The following is a 19199-nucleotide window of genomic DNA, read 5'->3' as shown; positions in this document are numbered from 1 at the left end:
CCGCTGGCATACAAAATGTATTTTTATAATGATTTACAAATGAAAGGATTATGATGGTAAGTTTAGTCCCAATGCATTAGTGCACACCTGATGTATTGTACTGCATGTTGTGCATCATTGCATATCTCTCTCTTTTTCTGGCCCTGCCAAAAGCATGTAGAAACATAATGATGAGAGATTATTCAGCCTGGGGCAATAAATGTACTTCTTATTCGTCAAGAGTTATAAATGTTTTTTTCTGTTGCTGAACGGTAAAATCCCAAGTTAATAGCAAGTGGGAATCCTTCTCCATTGGGAATAAATATATAGCCGTTGGATATGTTAAGGTTATAAAAGATTTCATCAATTTTGTTGGAAGCATCATATTTTTAACTGTGTTTTTTTAAAAAACAACAAACCATAGCCATAAGAATTAATGTGGGATTTGAAGTTCACCAAATCTGACATTCCTGCACAATGTTCATTGATCTCAATGTTGTCAAGACTAATTGAAGAAAAGTGGCCACTCTGAGGGCACAGGGCTGTATAAATGTTATGGGTCCATTAGAATGACCAACAATGTTAAACATCGCTCAAAACTGAGGATACTTTTTCGTTAGCTTGTGGCTTTTCTGTTTAAATGATTTAAATCTGGTGTGCTTTGTTTATCGCATCCCAGTAAATAAGGTTTAATTGTTTTTATGTACCCAATAACCCTGTCTTCCAGCTTGTGAGTTGGACCAGGTGGAGAATGAAAGAGAGGGAAAGGCATTTCCAGAACAAATGTGTCTGCTGAGGACAGCTGGCATCTTTAGCACACTGGCATTCATTCTGCCTGGTAGAGACCCCAGCGTTTTATTTCTAGCAGTAATTTCTCCTCGTGTTTCTTGTAGTTATTGTGTGGCTGTTTTAATCCCATTAGGGAAATAGCTGAGGACTTCTGAATGTACTTTAATGGCTTCTATGTGGCCTTTTAAAAGATTTTATTCAGTGTCAAGTGGCTTATATGTCTGCCTTTTTTGAATCTTAGGGAGGATTTACAGCAGTGTGCTTCATGAACTGAATAATTACTTTCTGGTTGAAGAGCCATTTTAGTTGCCCAGCTTTGTTAAATATAGAACCTCTGGTCTGTGTGAGAGAGATGTTCAATTGCCTGCTGAAAGGCCCTGTTTGATGCCTTAGACCAGCCTCATAACCAAGCTGGTTCATTTCAGTCCATTAGAGTGATACAAAAATGGTAGATTGTTAACCAGCCTTTGGTCACGTCTGGCAGTTAATATTGTAAGATGTGCTGGGGCAGATGGCACAAAAACTACACTTTGTTGCCCTACAGTAGGTTAAAAGAAATGTCCCTAATCTTGTTGCTCCTTCATATGCTACTGCTTGCACTCTGGTTCTTCTGCCTTGTGAAGGATATGAATATTTAAATTGCTGCTTTTCTCGTCAAGATACCGAGTCACAGTCTTCGCCTTTCCTTGTATTTTGCTGAGAAAAGCAATTCCCAAGAACATCAGGTTCCTTCTAGATGGGGGCTTAATACTGCAAATGGGTCATTCAGACATCACAAATGTGTTGCTGAAAACAGGGTTTTTTTATTTAAAAATAATAATGGATTTTCCATGGAAATGGTAAATCCAAATTAAATTGGAGATGGGGTGAGATAGGGTGGCATTTTATGGTCACATGTGGATGTGTGGGCATGCAGATTCTGGGAAAACCTCCAAGTTTGAGCAGCCCCAGCATTCTGTTGCCAACAGTGGCCAGGCCAATGCCTCCTGGGAAGCCCACGACCTGGACATGAAGACATTGGTTGGCATCCATCTACCTCAGGAAACAATGTGCACACGTGTTTAAAGTACATGACTTCTCCCAAAGAATTCTGGGAATTGTGGTAACTCTGAGGGGCAAGTTATAGTCCCCAAGATTCTTTTGCTTTAAATGTGCATTGGATCTGCATTAAATGTATGATGTGGATCTGCTAAGAGGCTTACAGCTATCAGGTTTTGTAGCAGACCTTTTTATTGTTTTATCACTCGTTTGCCACCCTGGACTTCTTTGGAAGGAAAAGCAGAATGTAAATTTAATAAATAAAGAAAATAATTAGAAAAGACACAAACTGAGTGCACATTGTTTGCACATGCTGTCAGTAACCCACAGATCAAAACCATAGCTCTGGGCATTTTGTTTATGCTGGCTTGGATCCTATGATATGTTAAGGAAGTTTCATGGAGGAAAACTTTTGGCCTGCTGCAGCTCCTGAAAAGCTTCTCTGGAGCAATGTGAGATGAGTTGGGTAGGTTGGGGGGGGGGGATATTCCTTCCTTGAAGTTCCATATTAAGTTATTCATGCCCAGTTTTTGGAGATTCCACCTTCTTCCACCTTGATCAGGAAAGCTGTATACACACCATTAATTTACCTATCAAAGAATCCTAGGAACTGTATTATTATTAAGAATACTGGGAATAACCATGGGCATAGCGGGGGGGGGGGAGAGAAAGTTCAACAACTTTGGCCCTAACAAAAATCCTGGCTACGCTCATGGGAATAACTACTGAAGTGTTCCCAGGAAGAGAGAAAGAGGAGATGAGAGTAGGTCTCTAACACAGTTGGAGAGGAGGGAGAGTGAAAATTCATGGTAAATCTGAAAAGGCAGCGGAGGAGGATTTAAAGACAGATAATTAGTACTGATCATTGCTTATGTTCTGTCTGAACACTGGAGAAGTGGTTGATTGTAAGGCAGATACTACCCAGGAGCTTACTAACTTAAGAGAAGGGAAGGAGGGACTGCTGCTTGTGGGAGAACGCAGGGGATGGAATTAGGTGGGGAAAGCTAATTGTATAAAGAGGTGGTTCTGAAAGGGCGATTTTCAGATGTGTGCCCAAAAGAATCTGTTGTTTAACAAATGGGTGTCTAGAAACTCAGCTATACAGCTGCAAAGAAAACATTTTAAATGTGTTGTAAAGTGCAGTATACAAATGTGACAGTAAATGCGTTTTTTTATTTGCACCTAGGTTGTGGTGAGATTTGCAGTACTTGTTGGATGAACCTCCTGAAATCTCTGCTTTCTCATATCTAATTAATAGGTGGTACAGTGTGGCTTTGATTTAAGTTAGAACCAGAGGAAGGTTGGGCATTTACATTCTAATGTGATCCCATATGAGCTGAATAGCAGGTTGGAGGCCACACCTTGCTTGTGCTGGTAGAGTTTTTTTAGCAAGAAACCTACAACTTAGAATAATAGAATTTGTTGAGTTGGAAGAGACCGTGAGGGTCATCTACTCCAACTTCCTGCAATGCAGAAAGCTTTTGAGCAATCCTGAGGTTAAGAGCCAAATGCTTTACCAACTGAGCTATCTCAGCCTGCCCTGTGCTGTAAGATCCTTAAAACCTTTTCATGCAAATTGAATCTTTTGCACCCAAACACACACGGTGACAGAATCATGCTCTCCTTGAGCTAAAAAACATGCAAAACAAACACTTCTTTCAGGGGGAAAGATGAAGTGCACTGTTTGGTATTGCTGATGTCGTTAAAGCTGTACTTTTTGGATGATTCTCCCAGCAACTGCATATAATCAAAATTATTCCAAAATGCCTGTACCTGTGACCCAGAATGAAAATGAAATACAAACTAAATGTTTGACTCCACATGAAAATTCAGTTTAAATATTTAGTCCACTGTAAGAGTCTTAGGAGACTGCCAACAAAGAAATGATAATTCTACCATCTAAAACACTTACATGAATTCATAAACATTTCAGCTATAAAGAGTAATGTAAACAGTGTAGTCAGCATAGGATTTTTGTAGCTGCTTATTGACAACCCTTTGCATGTTTGCTGAGAGGCAAGTCCTATTGTGGCCAGTGGGGCTTACTTCCTGGTATATACATTTTGGATTGCAGCTATTTTTCAAACAGTACCAAGGTTGATTGTGGCAAAGCCACCTTCATATGTCAGATGCAATCAACCAATTGCAGCTTCTGTTTCCTCCCCTTACCTCTCCTTACTGTGCCTTTCAGCCTCTCGCTGTGCTGTACTTCTCTTCCCCACACCCTTCAATTCCAAATATTCTCCAGGCTTTTTGTCTCTGGCTGTGATCAGGTGCTTTTTTCCAGCTATGGCTCACCACAGACAGCTTCCCTTCATTTCACCTAGCTGGATAGCTAGTTAGCCTTGAACAAATACATGAATCAGATTAGTTCAGTCAGCTCTGTTCTGCAGCATTATATAACCAAAAACTTTGAAAGAGCATGAAAAAAAGACAACTGAGAAAGTTGTGCTCATTTTGCTGCAAAGGCCACCAAGCTCAGCTTTGGTTACTTCATGCTGCAGATGTTTCTGCTTCTGACTTACAGAAAATTAAGCATTTGCATTATTACACCTCACCTGTGCAACTTTTTTTCTCTAACACACACACACACAAAGAACTTTACATAGGCAAAAATGTAATACGTGAAAAATTATGTTTGGTAGATGCAATTAAATCTGTGATAATTCGGTCATAATTCTACAAAGGAATATAAGCTATACAACAGTTGTAGGGGACTCTGGTGCTGCATAAAACACCACACCCAGTGTAGAAAAAGAAGTTTAGAAATACATCTTGCCTTACACTTTTTTATACATCTTGCCCATAACCAATTATTTATTTGGAGTGTTTTGAACCCCTATTCAGCCAAAGCAGCTTATGCACACACAATTAAAACAGGGCAAGCTTACCAACTAAAACACACGACACAAAAGGGGATGGGAAGGTGACCAAAGCGGCTGAGGAAGAGGAGTATCCAGGGGTGTGGGCCTCGGCAGGGGTCCAGCAATGCTCACCCCTGATGCCAGCCCTGTCAGGTGGGCTGGGGCTTCTTCATTTGAGTGCAGTACCCTACTCAATCTCTTTGATCTCTACTTGCAAAAGATTGTGATTTACAGTTGCAGCATCAGGAAGATGCCATAAGAAACTACAGTACAGCCACATAACTTTCTTCCCACAGTGAGTCCATGGGAGAGTAATGTGTGACTGCAACTCTAACCAAGTTGAGTCTCTTCCCCCCCCCCCACCACCACCACACACACAAAAGAAAAGGTAATATCCAAACTGGTAGGGTTAGCCGTTTTTTGTGATGTATGAGTGCTCTAGGTATTCCTTTTCTCAGATAAGGAATTTCTTGGCAGTTGAGGTTCCCCCAAAAGACTCACTATAAGTTAGATCCAAAGAGTTGGTGATAAGTTAAAGCACACAATTACTTATTAAATTTTCAGATAAAGCTTTCAAAGACTAGACACTGACACTGTTGTAACTGCTCTGTGGAGTTCTGCTATGAAATACAATACCCTCCCTTGAACTGTGGGACATCCTGAAACCTTAATAGTTGGTTTTTAAAAAAATCACTGTAACTTTCATCCACAAACTTTTAGCACTTGGCTGCTCTTGAAAGGATCTGAGCACAATTATAAAGCCTCCGTTATAAATGCAGAGGACTTGGGTATTTTTCTGGCATGCAGAAATCTCCAGGGTGTCATAATGCCAGAATAGTAACACTGCCAAGGGTATGATCAACAGAATCGTCCCTTTCAGTATATCAGAGGAATGTGCCAGAGGGAATTCATCTGAAAAGGCTTCAGGGCTTTGAAATACACTTTTTGCCTCCAGTCTGAAATATTGTGGGTTTTTTTTTCTTTCCAGGGCACATTTTGAACATTTCATTTGAACCTCACAATTCAGGAATGCTGGGCAAAATGTAGGAGGACCCTTTGTGAGGCAGTATTTGTACTTAGGATTCTTGATTAGTCATAGGAATAGGGTATGAGAGATTTGCATTTTATTGATAATCCTCAATAAAATCACAACCATCAGGATCCTAACTTGAAGACAACAGTTTTGATTTTACAGCTCCAGGGCAATGACTTTAGGAATAGCATCACTTGATGCTGCTCTGTCTGCTTCATACACCTGCTGTGGGGCAAAAGTGGCTCTGTTCATGACTGCAGGCAAGGGAAGTGGAGGGCAGGTCATGAGAAGTGGCAGAGAAAACTCACTCTCTGGGTGGTGTCTCTTTAGGCACTCAGACTTGGTTAGGAGGTGGCAACCTTCCCTCCTAGTGCTTTCTTATTACATTATTTTACAATAAGATGGTCATTATGGGATAATTATTTAATAACAAATTGCTGTTATTATCCACTTGATTACAAATGCACATTTTTAGTATGCTGGCATGGCAAGGTAATATATGTCATTTAGCAGCTCTGATTGATTGTGTCATGTCACATTTTTTGTGTGTGTGTTGACCATACAAGCAAATTAAAAGTGGAAGGGAGGGAAGAGGCTGTCATGTTGAGATAAATGATTATGCAAATAAGCCTTCACACAAGCTTTTTATTCCCAATCTCTTTGTATTTATTTATTTATTTATTCATTTATTTATAAGGTCCATTTGTATACCGCTCCTAATGTAGAAAATCCTGGAGTGGTTCACAAATCAAACTGCCCATTACATTACAAAACCAAAGAAGGAGATGTGAAAAAGTCATGTTCAACTGTGAAACATCATCAACTTAAAGCAATATGATAGACTTTTACAGTTAGAAACAGGCTCATAATTTACCAAACTAAGTAGCAGATGGCATTGTGGGGCAGAAGTGATTAACTAATGTTTCAACAGTTGAATCACTGCTGCTTACTGGGGAGGATAAGGGAGATCAAAATGGTGCAAACGTAGCAGCAACCCAGTGGTCCTGCCGCTACAATGAGCCACCCTCCCAGCTGCCGTGCTCCCCTCCACTAGCCATAAACTGCAGTGACTAAATTGGCAAGAGGGCAGATAAGTGCCTCTATCCCATGCTGCTATCTGGCTACCAACACAAACATATTTAGGCAGATGAAATAACCCAACAAAAGAGAAGACATCGATTCATTTGATGAATCAATTTCTTCAAGGCTACATAGGATCATAACAACTGGGAGGCCGGGGGGGGAGGCATTTTTTCAATAAAGAATTAGCTTTGACCCTGTCAAAATCAGAGACCCTGGCCCAGTTTTCACATGCAACAGGGTGGTAAAGCTTCTCCTGGACTGCACTTCCACTCCAAGGGTGACAGGTGGATGCAAGTTTGATTTGAATGCTCTCCCCTCCCACAAAGGCTTATTCCATGAAGAAAGCACAGGTATCAGACATCATTCAGCGTAGACTTTTCCCATGCTATTTTTATCTGAGCATTGAGCTTTTTAATGGGCAGCATTGAAACCCATAAATTTTGCATCACATCCGAAGAGTGTTGCCGGATCAGACTTGACTGAGGATGTATTCTGTAGCTCCTACACTCAATGTGCATCTAGTTGTTCAATTTTCCCACATTCTTGCTGTGCTACTACCTTCACATCCCCAGTTCTGCCCCAAATTTGCAAATCTGCTCTTCTTCAGTGTTCAGTAACTGTATTTGTATTTTCTTTCTGCTTTGGTATTCCCTGTTCTACAAGGCTACAATGAACATTAAGTAGATCAGGGTTTTTTTGTGAAGCATTATCATTTTACTCTGGCAAGTTAACATTATTTCTATTCTATTTGCAAAGGTTTTATCACATTGCAGAATGCAATGGCTTGCATGAATCATTCAAGAAAAATAGGACTCTTCTTAATTGTGTTTGGGCAGCTGTGTTCAAAAGAACAAACTTGAAAATCCCACAGTGAAATGATGTTTGGCCTCACTGTCTCTTATGCTGCCATTTCTTCCCCTTTATAATTTCTATTGCTGTGGTAGCTCTGTCTTCAGGTTAGTTTGGAAGAAGTGAGATATATTCGTTGTTTCTAAAATAAAAGGATGTGTGAATATAGTCATTGTGTCTGCTAAAACCAAAACTGTGTCTCTAAGCTTTCCATACAAGGAAAATGCCAGGGCGAGGAGAGATTTTCTTTGTGATGGACAAATTTAGCTTGTAATCAGAGCAACTGGTTTTACCAGGGCTCTCCAATCACAGCGCTTTGAGGGAGGGATGTTGTTGAAATAAGTAGCTTTGCTCTCCCACTGTTTATTGCTGTTTTGCCTGTAAGGAGCAGTACCTGGGAATATTTCTGGTGGTGTATGACATAGAAGCCTGCCTTTTGTTTGACAGAAGAGCTATTTATCTTCTCACATAAACACATAATAAGCAGGGGCAGAGAGTAAAAAGCATTTGATGTGAAATCAGACATATTTCATAGTTGTCAAATTAAATCTGAGACATATTTCTCCTGTGGTTTCAGGGTGTTCTGAAAATTATAACAGAACAACGTGAAAGGCAGGAGTATAGATTAGGAAAACTAACAAATTGGGTGGGAATGTAATTTTAAAAGTAAGGGGATGGACCTCAGAAGAGAGAATTTCAGTAGTTAAGGGAGTAAAAGATCAAATGTCTAAGACGGTGATCATCATTACCACTGACAGGTTGCCCTTGTACAAAAGTCTTGTAGTTAGCAATCAGAAATTGTTTTACGAAGAGCAAGAAATCAATCTGTGAATGGTTGCTACCTATAAGATAAAGCTCTCACAGGAAAAAAATAGAGCTTACGTAAAGGCATAAAAATGACTACAAGTTTAATAAGGTACAACTGCAATATATTTTAAATCTTGTGTGACACAATTAAAAATTGAAAGCCTCTTATGAAATGGGATATGTGATTAATGGCTGTGTAAAGCTTTTAGATCAGCCTTAGATGTGCTGGTTGTGGAAATTGTTTGTCATGGAAAAGATTCATATTTGAATCACAGTGAAAAGGAACAAGAAATTAAACTGGTCAACAAAACAGAACTGACAGTGGTCAGTACTAGCTTCAGAATTACTTAGTAAGACCTTGAAAAGTTGGGAATCGATGCTTTTAACACTGAAATGTATCCCTGGAAGTTACAAAGGAATTGTCACATGACACACTGCCATTGGCTCAAGAAAAATAGAAATTGTTAGTTTCTACAAGAGCAACTTCATAGCAGAGTCTGTTCTGAGATTTGACGTTTTAAGTATGAAAAGTGGCATCACCATTTTTCACTCACTTTGACTTGTTGAGAAAATCTTACCTAGTTTCTGTGGATTGCTGCTACCCATATTGGGTTCTAAAGAAAAGCCATGTCATTCTCAAATAGAAATACGAGGATCCTCTCATTCTGTTAACTGTTTGTTATAAGGCAGGATAATATCTGTAATCTCAAGGGTTGGAAACTGGTGTGAGAGCTGCAGAAAGGAATGCAGTGTGTCTGTCAGTGTACTGTGAATGTTCCAATGCTGGTAAGAACCTGAGACAATGGGACCAAGTAGGAGCAATTCATCTGACAGTTTTTTGTAGGACTAATTGTAGAATTTAAGGCTAAACTAGAAATATAGGAAGTGGCCATGAGAAAAAATGGGAATGTAAAAGCTGTACTGGGTTTTATGCAGCAAACCCCAATCATCTGCAGATGAGCTACCAGTCTAACCTTGTAAGTTGAATTTGGAATCGTACAGATGATGAACATAGACCCTGTGAGACTTGCAGATGAGATGTGCACTTCAATAAGCACACTGAACACTCCAATGATGCTCACACGATCACTTTGTGAGCTTTAAAGTACTTTAAAGTGTGTATCCGCTGCAGGTCCAGAAACCAACTGCAAATGTAGGGAAGAAGATTATTAGAGTAAGGGAACATGGTACTTAAGTGTCCATTAGCCTACAGAGAGGGAGAATACAGCCATCTCTCAAGTCTGCCCACCTTTTTGAAATTCCTTATTTTGTTTTTAAATCTAATTACATATATAAGAGCCCCATTATTGTGTTAACAATGTTGTTAATGTTCTGTTTAGGACCAGGGAGTTCATTATTTGATAAAGCTCTGCAAGCAGACATTACACAGCTGCTGCTTTTTCCCCAACACAGAAATTTACAATGATTTGAATCCCACAACCGCTGAAAGTTGCCCACCTTCAGGGCTCTTAAAGGGACAGAAGCCCTGTCCTGAAGTGAATTTGGTCTCCATCATCTAAGCCAAGGCCAGTTAGAAATATTGTTTGACACTATTATGTATAACTATATATTGAACAGATCTATGCAGTTGCAAACAGAAGAAATGTGATTGGCACTATCATCTATATTCATACTGGTCTCGGGTGTTCAAGTGCTTGTAGTTACACCACCAAAACACACATTCAAGAGTACCAGCAGACTCAGGGAAAACCTGGATTACAGAAATACTAGAAAAATATTTGGGGGCTAGGTGAACACTCTCTCCCCAAACATCCCAGTGATGGCTAAGTGCCTACAGAATGCTGACTGGTTGTTGTGAAGGAAGAACAGAATGGAGCATCTTGAAAAGATATAAAAAGTGAACTATCGCATTGTCTGTATATGCTCTTTGGTAGCTTACATTGAGAAGTTTACTTGCTGTCCAGGAACAGAAGTGAGAGCTGCACCTAGAAACCAATGGAAAAACCCACAATTTTAATGTAGATTGGATTGGGCATTCCACCCAGCACAGCCCAAGGAAGACAGCTTACTATTGATAGGAAAAGCTGACTGCCACTGGAATCCTGAAACACTCCACCCCAAAGCATTGTGGCACGCCAGCTTTAGAATTCCCTCCTCACCAAGATGTGGCTGTTGCCAACTCTTTAAAGTCATTTAATGCTAGCTCAAGAAAGGGTTATTCGTTCAGGCTTTTGGTGGAGTTCAGTGCTATTACTGATGGCTATTTTAGCTGGCTGATTGTAATTGTATAATCCATCTGGAAATGTTTTAATTTCACCCTCTTCTGGAAATACATTTGCAATGCAAAGCAGCTAAGGAATCTTTTAAATAAATAAATATTGTTGGAAGGTAACGGCTTGCTCCTTCTATTTCACAAGTACAGGCAGACAAAATAGTACTGCTCATGTCCAAGAGGAAGTCTGTTGTTGGGGAGGAAGGGAAAGGAGAATGTTAGCCGCTTTGAGACTCCTTCTGGTAGTGATAAAGCTTCTTCTTCTTCTTCTTCTTCTTCTTCTTCTTCTCCTTCTTCTCCTTCTTCTCCTTCTTCTCCTTCTCCTTCTCCTTCTTCTTTGGGAGTTGGTGAAAGTAAAAGAAAAGGGGGTGTGCAAGTGAGGAAGCTAAGAACAGTGAAATAATTACTGAGCATGTTCAGTGACCATAGAATGCTGACTGACTATTACGGGGGGGGGGAGGGGTGGAAGGGGGAAATATCAGGGAGAAGGGTAGTTTTCAGCTTGCTCCATTTGATTTTCTGCTCCAAGCATGTCAGGGTAGCAGCAGAGAATAATTGTTTCCCAATACAGCTTATCCTTGTAATACAGAGAATGTGATGCAGTGAAGAGCATAAGTGGAGGAGGTCTGCTCTCTTCACAGGACGATAAGGCCCGTGCTAAAAAATCTCAAGAGCCCCTGAGATAACATTCATATAAGAGTGAACTAAATCTAGCCTGATTATGGGAAGCGAGTTCGGAATGTGAAGCAATTTATCCCCACCAAACATGTTCCCTTTGAAACAGCAAATTAGATGTGCAGCAGGATTTGGTCACACTTCAAAGAATAATATGCAGAACTGGAGATCCATCTGTTTTCTCTTCCACTGAGGCTCCTGTATGTTAAACAGGCTTTCAGTAACTTCAAAGCCTGTTTGAAGTCTTCATTGTGCATAACTCAGGCACAAAAACCAAGGATTCCTTAGCAATATTACCATCTGATATTTTCTGTTAGTTTTAATATGTGAAGAAAAACAATTTGTTCTTGTTTCTTATCATTTTATTTTCTGCTTTTTCTGCTTTAGCTACGACAGTGAGGGGCGATTAACCAATGTCACATTTCCAACGGGAGTGGTCACCAACCTGCATGGGGAGATGGAAAAGGCCATTACAGTCGACATTGAATCTTCTAGCAGAGAGGAAGATGTCAGCATTACTTCAAACCTATCATCAATTGATTCTTTCTATACAATGGTACAAGGTACAGTAACAGGATTTAACAAAAGCCCCTTTTTCTCAGAGGAAGAAAATGAAACAAAGCCATTTATGGTCAGAATATTATAGTTAAGGATTAGCTTTGGAGATCTGCAAGGTGAAATATTACATCTCATTCTTAATGAGATTGAAAGTTGGGTTGGCTATATTTGGGATGTGTGATTAACCTTCGTTATATAACTGGCCCAAATATTATTTGTATCTGAAGCTAACAGCAAATGAAGCATTATTCTGTTACCTTTTTTATGTTGGGTTGGAAATTGTTTTTAAATGCTGGTTAATTTGAAGCTACTGCTCATTGGCTGTTGTTGAAACTGAAGTTATGCTATTGAATTATGATTGTTTATATAATTTATAAACAAATTATATGAAGCTCCTATGCATGCAGAAATTCCTCTACAGAAGTGAATGCGAGAAACACATGTGGGGGAACACAACTGTGCTATTTGCAATATCCATGGTGATATGAATCAAGCAGATACATCTGTCAAATAGTGAAGTTAAGAGGTTGTATACAAACTGAAGAATTAGAATAAATTTTGACAGGGTGGAAAAATCTACAAGAAGCTGTGGTTTGTTCTCCATTACGGCTCCCTTTAAATGAGAAGTCACAGCTCCGGAAGTATGTTATACTTTTGTTCCATTGCAGATCAGTTAAGAAACAGCTACCAGATTGGATATGATGGATCTCTCAGAATTATCTATGCCAGTGGCCTGGATACACACTACCAGACAGAACCACACGTTTTAGCTGGCACAGCCAATCCAACTGTAGCAAAAAGAAATATGACTCTCCCTGGAGAAAATGGACAGAATTTGGTGGAGTGGAGGTTCCGGAAAGAACAAGCCCAAGGCAAAGTCAATGTGTTTGGCCGAAAGCTCAGAGTGAGTAATACCTTTAATGCATTTTTAATTTAAGATGGTACTGTGGAGGATATGCTACAAACGTGCAGTGCTTGAACTGTGCATGCTTTCCTTATTTTCTGCAAACAGTTCAGATAAAAGGAAAGGGCCATTGGTGGTTATAATTAGGGGACAATTTTTTGAGGTGAGAACATTTTGAGGTGGAATATCCTCTGTCAGGAACTGGTAGGACGCTGACAAGTAGGCACCCAGGGATGGGGGGCTGGAATCTGACTCAGGAGAGGGGAGTAGTGGTCTATGGGGCCAGGAGGCAAAAATCAGAGGGAGGGGAAGATTCAGAGCTGGAGGAAGATGTGGAAGAGGCAGGCCAGGCAAGTGAAGGGCCAGGTGCTTCCCCACCTTTTCCTGCACCACTGTCTCCCAGAACCAAGAGAGAATTAAGGCGGGAAGAGTAGAAGCAGCTTCCACACAGGCGTTTTTTCTGTCTATGTGCGCACAGCCTGTCAGGGGTGGTCCCCAGTGTTGGGAGATAACACCGAGGCCTTGTGCCTTTCCCCAATGCAGCGTCACCCGGGATTCTTCACTCTGGTCTCCCGTCACATTGTTGCGACCCATGTCCTCCTGGGACATGAGCACACGACTAGCAGAGTCCAAAATAGAAGCATTAGCCTTGAGGTGTAACATCCAATCCTTATTTATTTCAACGAAATCTAAACATAACAGTACAAAGTAAACATGGCTCCTCTTTCTCTCTCTTCCTCGGAGAGAACACTGAAACAAAACATCACTGTGGGAGAACAGTGGGAGGAAGGGAGCAAACAGCACATCTCCCTTTCCACTTATATAGCTCTAACAATCAGCAGTTGAAATGCATCACATACAAGCACGTGATCCCAACAATCCTATATTTGCAGCATAGGGAGGGGTGAAATCCTAACACCCAGTTGCTGAAACTGCTCCATAGAGTCCAGACCTGGGAATACCTGTCAAGATCTAGATGCTAGATGGGTGTACATACCAGTAGGTATACAGAGCTGTCGAAGCAACTGTGTTTTCTTTGACAATAAAGAGTTAACTTTTAATGTATGCATTTCTTTGAGTGCAGTAAAAACAGGAGTCTTGTGGCATCTTAAAGACTAATGCATTTATTATGGCATAAGCTTTTGTAGACTTAAGTCTAGCATCTGACATGAAAGTCAATGAAAGCTTATGTCAGAATGCATTTGTTAGTCTTGAAGATGCCACAAGACCTTTTGATTGTTTGTGTTAATATATGAATTTCAAAAACTTGTCCATGGGACTTTGTGTCTTCAGTTAGCTTTGCTGACGATTAATCACTATTATACCGGAAACACAAACATATTGTCTTCTCCACATAGCAATATCTTTAATTGTTTCAACACTGCAGTATTGCACAGATATTTTACATTTGACTTATCTTTCTTTAAAAAATAGAGTGCTGTGGTGCCTAGTTTTAGAAAGAAAAAGGCTAGAAAGTAGCCTATAGCACTTACCTTCTGAAGCAGTGTTGCATTTAGTACTGCTTCATCAAGTACAACAACCATATATGTCTACAGAAACATACATTTCTAGGCTACCCAAGAACTATGAAAATGTGTAAAAACCCTTTTTTAAGGAAGCAGGATGGTTTTAAAAACAACAGACCACTGCTGTAAACAAGACTAATTGCAGGGCTCTGTTTCATTATTCTCTGCTCTTCTTTGAAGTACTTTAACCAAAGGATTATGGAAGAGAAGGGCCAGTAAGGAGAGTTAAGCGTAGGATTGAAATTACCTGTTGGCACTCAATGAGCAAGAGGATGGAAACCTACCATCCTTGTCAAAAGTGTCTTCCCTGTTTTAAAGCACCTTGAATAGCTGGAAAACTTTGAGCCCTTTGATAGTTTTGCTCAATATAACCAATTCAGAAATGGGATAATACTTTATTTATGGATTATTTCTGCCAAAGGCTTCTGGCTATCTAACAATGTAAATCTCCTGGCTTAAAGATAGTAAAGTCTTCTGATAAATCCCCAAATTGATGAAACAGAAACATCACTAATCCATTTCTCAAAAGAGAATTATATTCCTGTTTTCTGAGTGCTCTATAAAGGGCTTCATTTTCACAGGTTTTTTTTTGGGGGGGGGGAGACCAAGCACAGTTCAAACAGGAGGTATAATATCTAAGCAGGGGGGGGGATTAAAAATTTGGCGTTGTGGGTTAAACCACAGAGCCTAGGGCTTGCCGATCAGAAGGTCGGCGGTTCGAATCCCCGTGATGGGGTGAGCTCATCGCTAGAGTGGTGCTACAGTAGGTACCGCTACAGTGGGAAGGTAAACGGCGTTTCCATGTGCTGCTCTGGTTCGCCAGAAGCGGCTTTGTCATGCTGGCCGCATGACCTGGAAGCTGTACGCCGGCTCCCTCTGCCAATAAAGCAAGATGAGTGCCGCAACCCCAGAGTCGGTCATTGAACCTAATGGCCATCTTCTACCCTTTCATTAAAGAAAGTTATATGAATGCCTCTTCTCTGCATGGTTCCCAGTTGAACTTCATATAACTTCATAAGAGCCTTGCTGGATCAGACCAAAGGGCTTCTCCAGCCCAGCATCTTGACTCCCTCAGGGCCAACCAGATACCTATGGAAAGCCCATAAGCAGGACATGAGCACAAGACCCTCTCCTGCTGCTATTCTTCCACAACGGGCATTCAGAAGTATATGCCTCCTAAACCTGGCAGTACCATATAGCCATCATGACTAGTAGCTTCTGACAGATTTCTCCTCCATGGCCGTAGGCCTAATTGCCAGTGATGATGATTATGTGAATAAGGAGGTTTTTTTAATTTAAAAAATACCAGGTGTGGGTTAGGGGGTATTATCAAGATTGCAGTGCATAAGGAGGGGCAGTTTAAGCCTTCCGTTCCCAGCCACAATATTTGTGAAATCCCATGGTGAGGGATGATACTTCAGTGATTGTGTGCAGAAGGTCCCTGGTAGGGCATTTCCAGGTAGGGCTGAGAAAGGTGCCTCTACATAGATAATACTGAGCTAGATGGACGAATTGTCTGATTCGGTATAAGGTAGCTTCTTGTTTTCCTGCTACCATATTACCATATATGCCGGCGTATTAGGCAACGGCGTATAAGACGGCCCCCTAATTTTTAAGCATGTCCAGACGCGATTTTCAGCTTCCGCACAAGCTCAGAAGCGATTTCTGGCGCCGCTCGGCGAGTCCCCGCGCCGCGCTTAATTCTTATTTCTGCAACCAAGGGAGAGGAGGAGGTGGAGGCGGCTTCCCCATCCCTGCAGGCAGAGGAGACACAGAGGGCAGGTGAGGAAAAGGCGGCGGGGAGTGGGCGCATGGGAGCCGAGAGCCGTCTTGCTAAGCCGCTACCCCTCTGTTGGGCGTAAACTAGCGCACACGGCCCTTTTTACGCGCCTGGCAACTTCCGTCTCTCACACGCAGATTCTTATATCTGGCATATAAGACGGCCCCTGCCCTTTGATATTATTTTTCAGGGTTAAAAAGTCATCTTATACGTCGTCATATACGATATTTTAAGGATTTGCAAAAAACTGAGACATACTTAACAAACGTAGTTAAATCTGTTGCCCTCGGCTGTCTTAGAAGGGAGATTCAGAAATGGTTCATACTGCATTCTGAATGGACCTGCCCTTATGGTCTAAAGGTTGAAGACCTTGTACATATTATTACAGATTGTCCTTTCTATAATATGTTGAATAGACAAAAACTGGGACAAATTTTAGGGAGAGATGCAGAGAGGTTTGACCATCCGTCTTTAATTTATCTACTGGGTTGACAACATAAATATACAACCTGCCACCCAGGGCTCCTTTGGGAGGAAGTGTGGATATAAATTGAATAAATAATAATAGTAACTGTGAAGACTGTACATTTTGATGCAAATGTGCAGTTCTTGAGAGAGAGTTCTTCAGGGAGATTCAGAAGCTAAATTATGTTTTATACTTTTATTTATGTTTTAAATAATTTTGAATAAAGTCATGTCATGTCATTTTGATGTAACATTTCTAGAAAGGAGTGACGGTATTTTTAAAGGGGCATTTGTTATCCGTCAGTGAAATTCAGCATTTAAAGTAAATGTTATAGATTGCTTTATTTGAGTCTGAGTTAATATTTGTTTATTGATTGATTGTTACTTTTGTAATATTTTGTGATGGTCTGATGACTAGATATACAAAGAAGTAAATGTTATCTGTTCTAGAGTATCTGCTGGCAATTAGCATGGGGGCGGGGAGGATTCCATTGACATCAATGAGAGCTTTTTGCCCAGTACAGATTGTCAGGCAGGGGGAAGTGAATTTCATGAAAATTGCAGCTGGAGAACGAGGGCTTCAGTCGCACCACCCCCAGCCCTGCAATCTTACCAACACACACAGACACACACACACTTAATTGGTAATAACAATAACCTAATCCCCTTAGTAGCTATTGCCACACCTTCTAGTGGTAGCCTTGTAGCACTTTTTTTAATGGAGTCTATTGTTTAATAAAAAAATTCCTTCAGTAGCACCTTAAAGACCAACTAAGTTTTTATTTTGTATACTGTATCTGAAGAAGTGTGCATGCACACGAAAGCTCATACCAAAATAAAAACTTAGTTGGTCTTTAAGGTGCTACTGAAGGAATTTTTTTATTTTACTTCGATCCAGACCAACACGGCTACCTACCTGTAACCAGATCTATTGTTTAAGAATGCCACTAACTAGCCTTGTTCTAATGGCAGGTTCATATATGGTTTGAGTCTTTCTGATTGCAAGCAATGCAGTTCCGTCAGCCCACCAGAAATAATTCTTTCAGAACTTACATTTGGAGGGCAATTGTGTAATATGTACAATCCTGTGTACATAAATCATGATTTATGTAATAATTATTAACACTAAAGACGCTTTAATAAAAAATAATTTGGGGGCCATGTAAAATAATATTGTGTAGCCCTAACAATTAAATTGAAATATAATTATTTATAGTTCATCAGTATATGAGTTGGCCTTTGTTTTATTTTTCTGTATTAATTCTACACTGATAATTTTGCTGTATCTCTCCTAATATCCCCTATAAATCTATTATAAAATATATCAATTTATGTATTGTTTATTATATTAACATTTAACTAAATTCCATGGGAATTAACTGAAAAGGTTTGAATAAATGCCAATACATCTTTATTTAATGAAACCTTTTTAAATGGCAGTTGATCTAATGCCTGGTACTTACAGTATACCAAGAAGTTTCCAAATTAATTTACTGACAAAGGAAATCAGTCATTGCAAATGGTGTTTAAATAATGATGTTCAAATAGCTGTTGCTATGAGGAAGTAAAACAGCTTGTGGTGAAATATGATTTATTTTGTCATCTTGTTTGTTTCATAAAAGGTTAATGGTAGGAACCTCCTTTCTGTTGACTTTGATCGGACCTCAAAGACAGAGAAGATCTACGATGACCACCGTAAATTTCTGTTGAGGATTGCCTATGACACATCAGGACACCCAACTCTCTGGCTCCCAAGCAGCAAGCTTATGGCTGTCAATGTTACCTATTCATCTACAGGTCAAATTGGCAGTATCCAGCGAGGAACTACTAGTGAAAAAGTAGATTATGATGGACAGGGAAGAATTGTATCTAGAGTATTTGCTGATGGCAAAACGTGGAGTTACACATATCTTGAAAAGGTAAAGTGCTATCCTATCGTAGGAATGTGTGTGTCTTGCAGTTAAATTAGTGAGTTATTGCTACAGAAAATGGTCACAAGCCATACATTGCTGTACAAGGTTTTTATTTTTAGACTGTGGAGCTACAAATATCCATACCTGAAGAATAAGCATATGGATCTATACAGTTCCTAAAATAAGGTGCACTTCTTACATTTGTTGGTTTGCTGCCAATTAGTACAACCCAGTGAAAGTTAATGATGCCATCGAAATAGATCAGAATTAAAGATCACTTGAGTAATTGCGTCCCTGTGACCTGAATAAGTTTAATTACAGTTTTCTCAGAATCATGCCAAATTTTATCTACTTATTATTTAGGTGTTCCCTATTCCATTTTTTATTTTGAAAAGCAGCTTCCAGCACAGATAAAACTGTCGCTTGTATGCATTTGGTGTTTTCAACTCTGGACGGTTTGAAGGAACAGCATGGCAGGTGCTGCACGGGGCTTCCAAGGGGAAGGAGAATCACTAGAGACCATCCTAGTTCCTGTTCTGCTGACAGAAAGCTATGCTGAATGAAAGAGCTTTCTATCAGCAAAAGAACAGCTATTGGTTACAACCCAATTTAAAATTCGCAACAGTAAGGAAAAAAGACACAGCAGCAGAGTAACAAGATAAAATCCAATTTGCAAAAGGAAATCAAAAAGGTGTGGAGAGCA

The 19199-nt window shown here is 40.1% G+C and overlaps 1 protein-coding gene and 1 long non-coding RNA gene across 12 annotated transcripts in view; one reads left to right on the top strand and one right to left on the bottom strand.

Moving 5' to 3' along the window:
• TENM3 (teneurin transmembrane protein 3) overlaps nt 1-19199 on the top strand; it is a 1254397-nt gene that overhangs the window by 1222282 nt on the left and 12916 nt on the right. For all 11 annotated transcript variants that reach the window (XM_088659538.1, XM_088659546.1, XM_088659521.1 and 8 more), the window contains 3 exons: nt 11738-11913; nt 12577-12812; nt 18206-18502. In XM_088659538.1, coding sequence (XP_088515664.1) covers nt 11738-11913; nt 12577-12812; nt 18206-18502 — 709 coding nt within the window. The remainder of the gene's footprint in view (nt 1-11737; nt 11914-12576; nt 12813-18205; nt 18503-19199) is intronic.
• LOC132592644 (uncharacterized) overlaps nt 11733-19199 on the bottom strand; it is a 45430-nt gene continuing 37963 nt past the window's right edge. The window contains exon 2 of the long non-coding RNA XR_009558159.2: nt 11733-11795. This is a non-coding gene — a long non-coding RNA (uncharacterized LOC132592644). The remainder of the gene's footprint in view (nt 11796-19199) is intronic.

The sequence above is a fragment of the Zootoca vivipara genome, chromosome Z1 (assembly GCF_965207765.1).
Source record: "Zootoca vivipara chromosome Z1, rZooViv2.hap1.1, whole genome shotgun sequence".
Classification (NCBI taxonomy): domain Eukaryota; kingdom Metazoa; phylum Chordata; class Lepidosauria; order Squamata; family Lacertidae; genus Zootoca; species Zootoca vivipara.
Note: the sequence above shows the minus strand (reverse complement) of the source record. Positions and strands in the feature narration are given on the sequence as shown.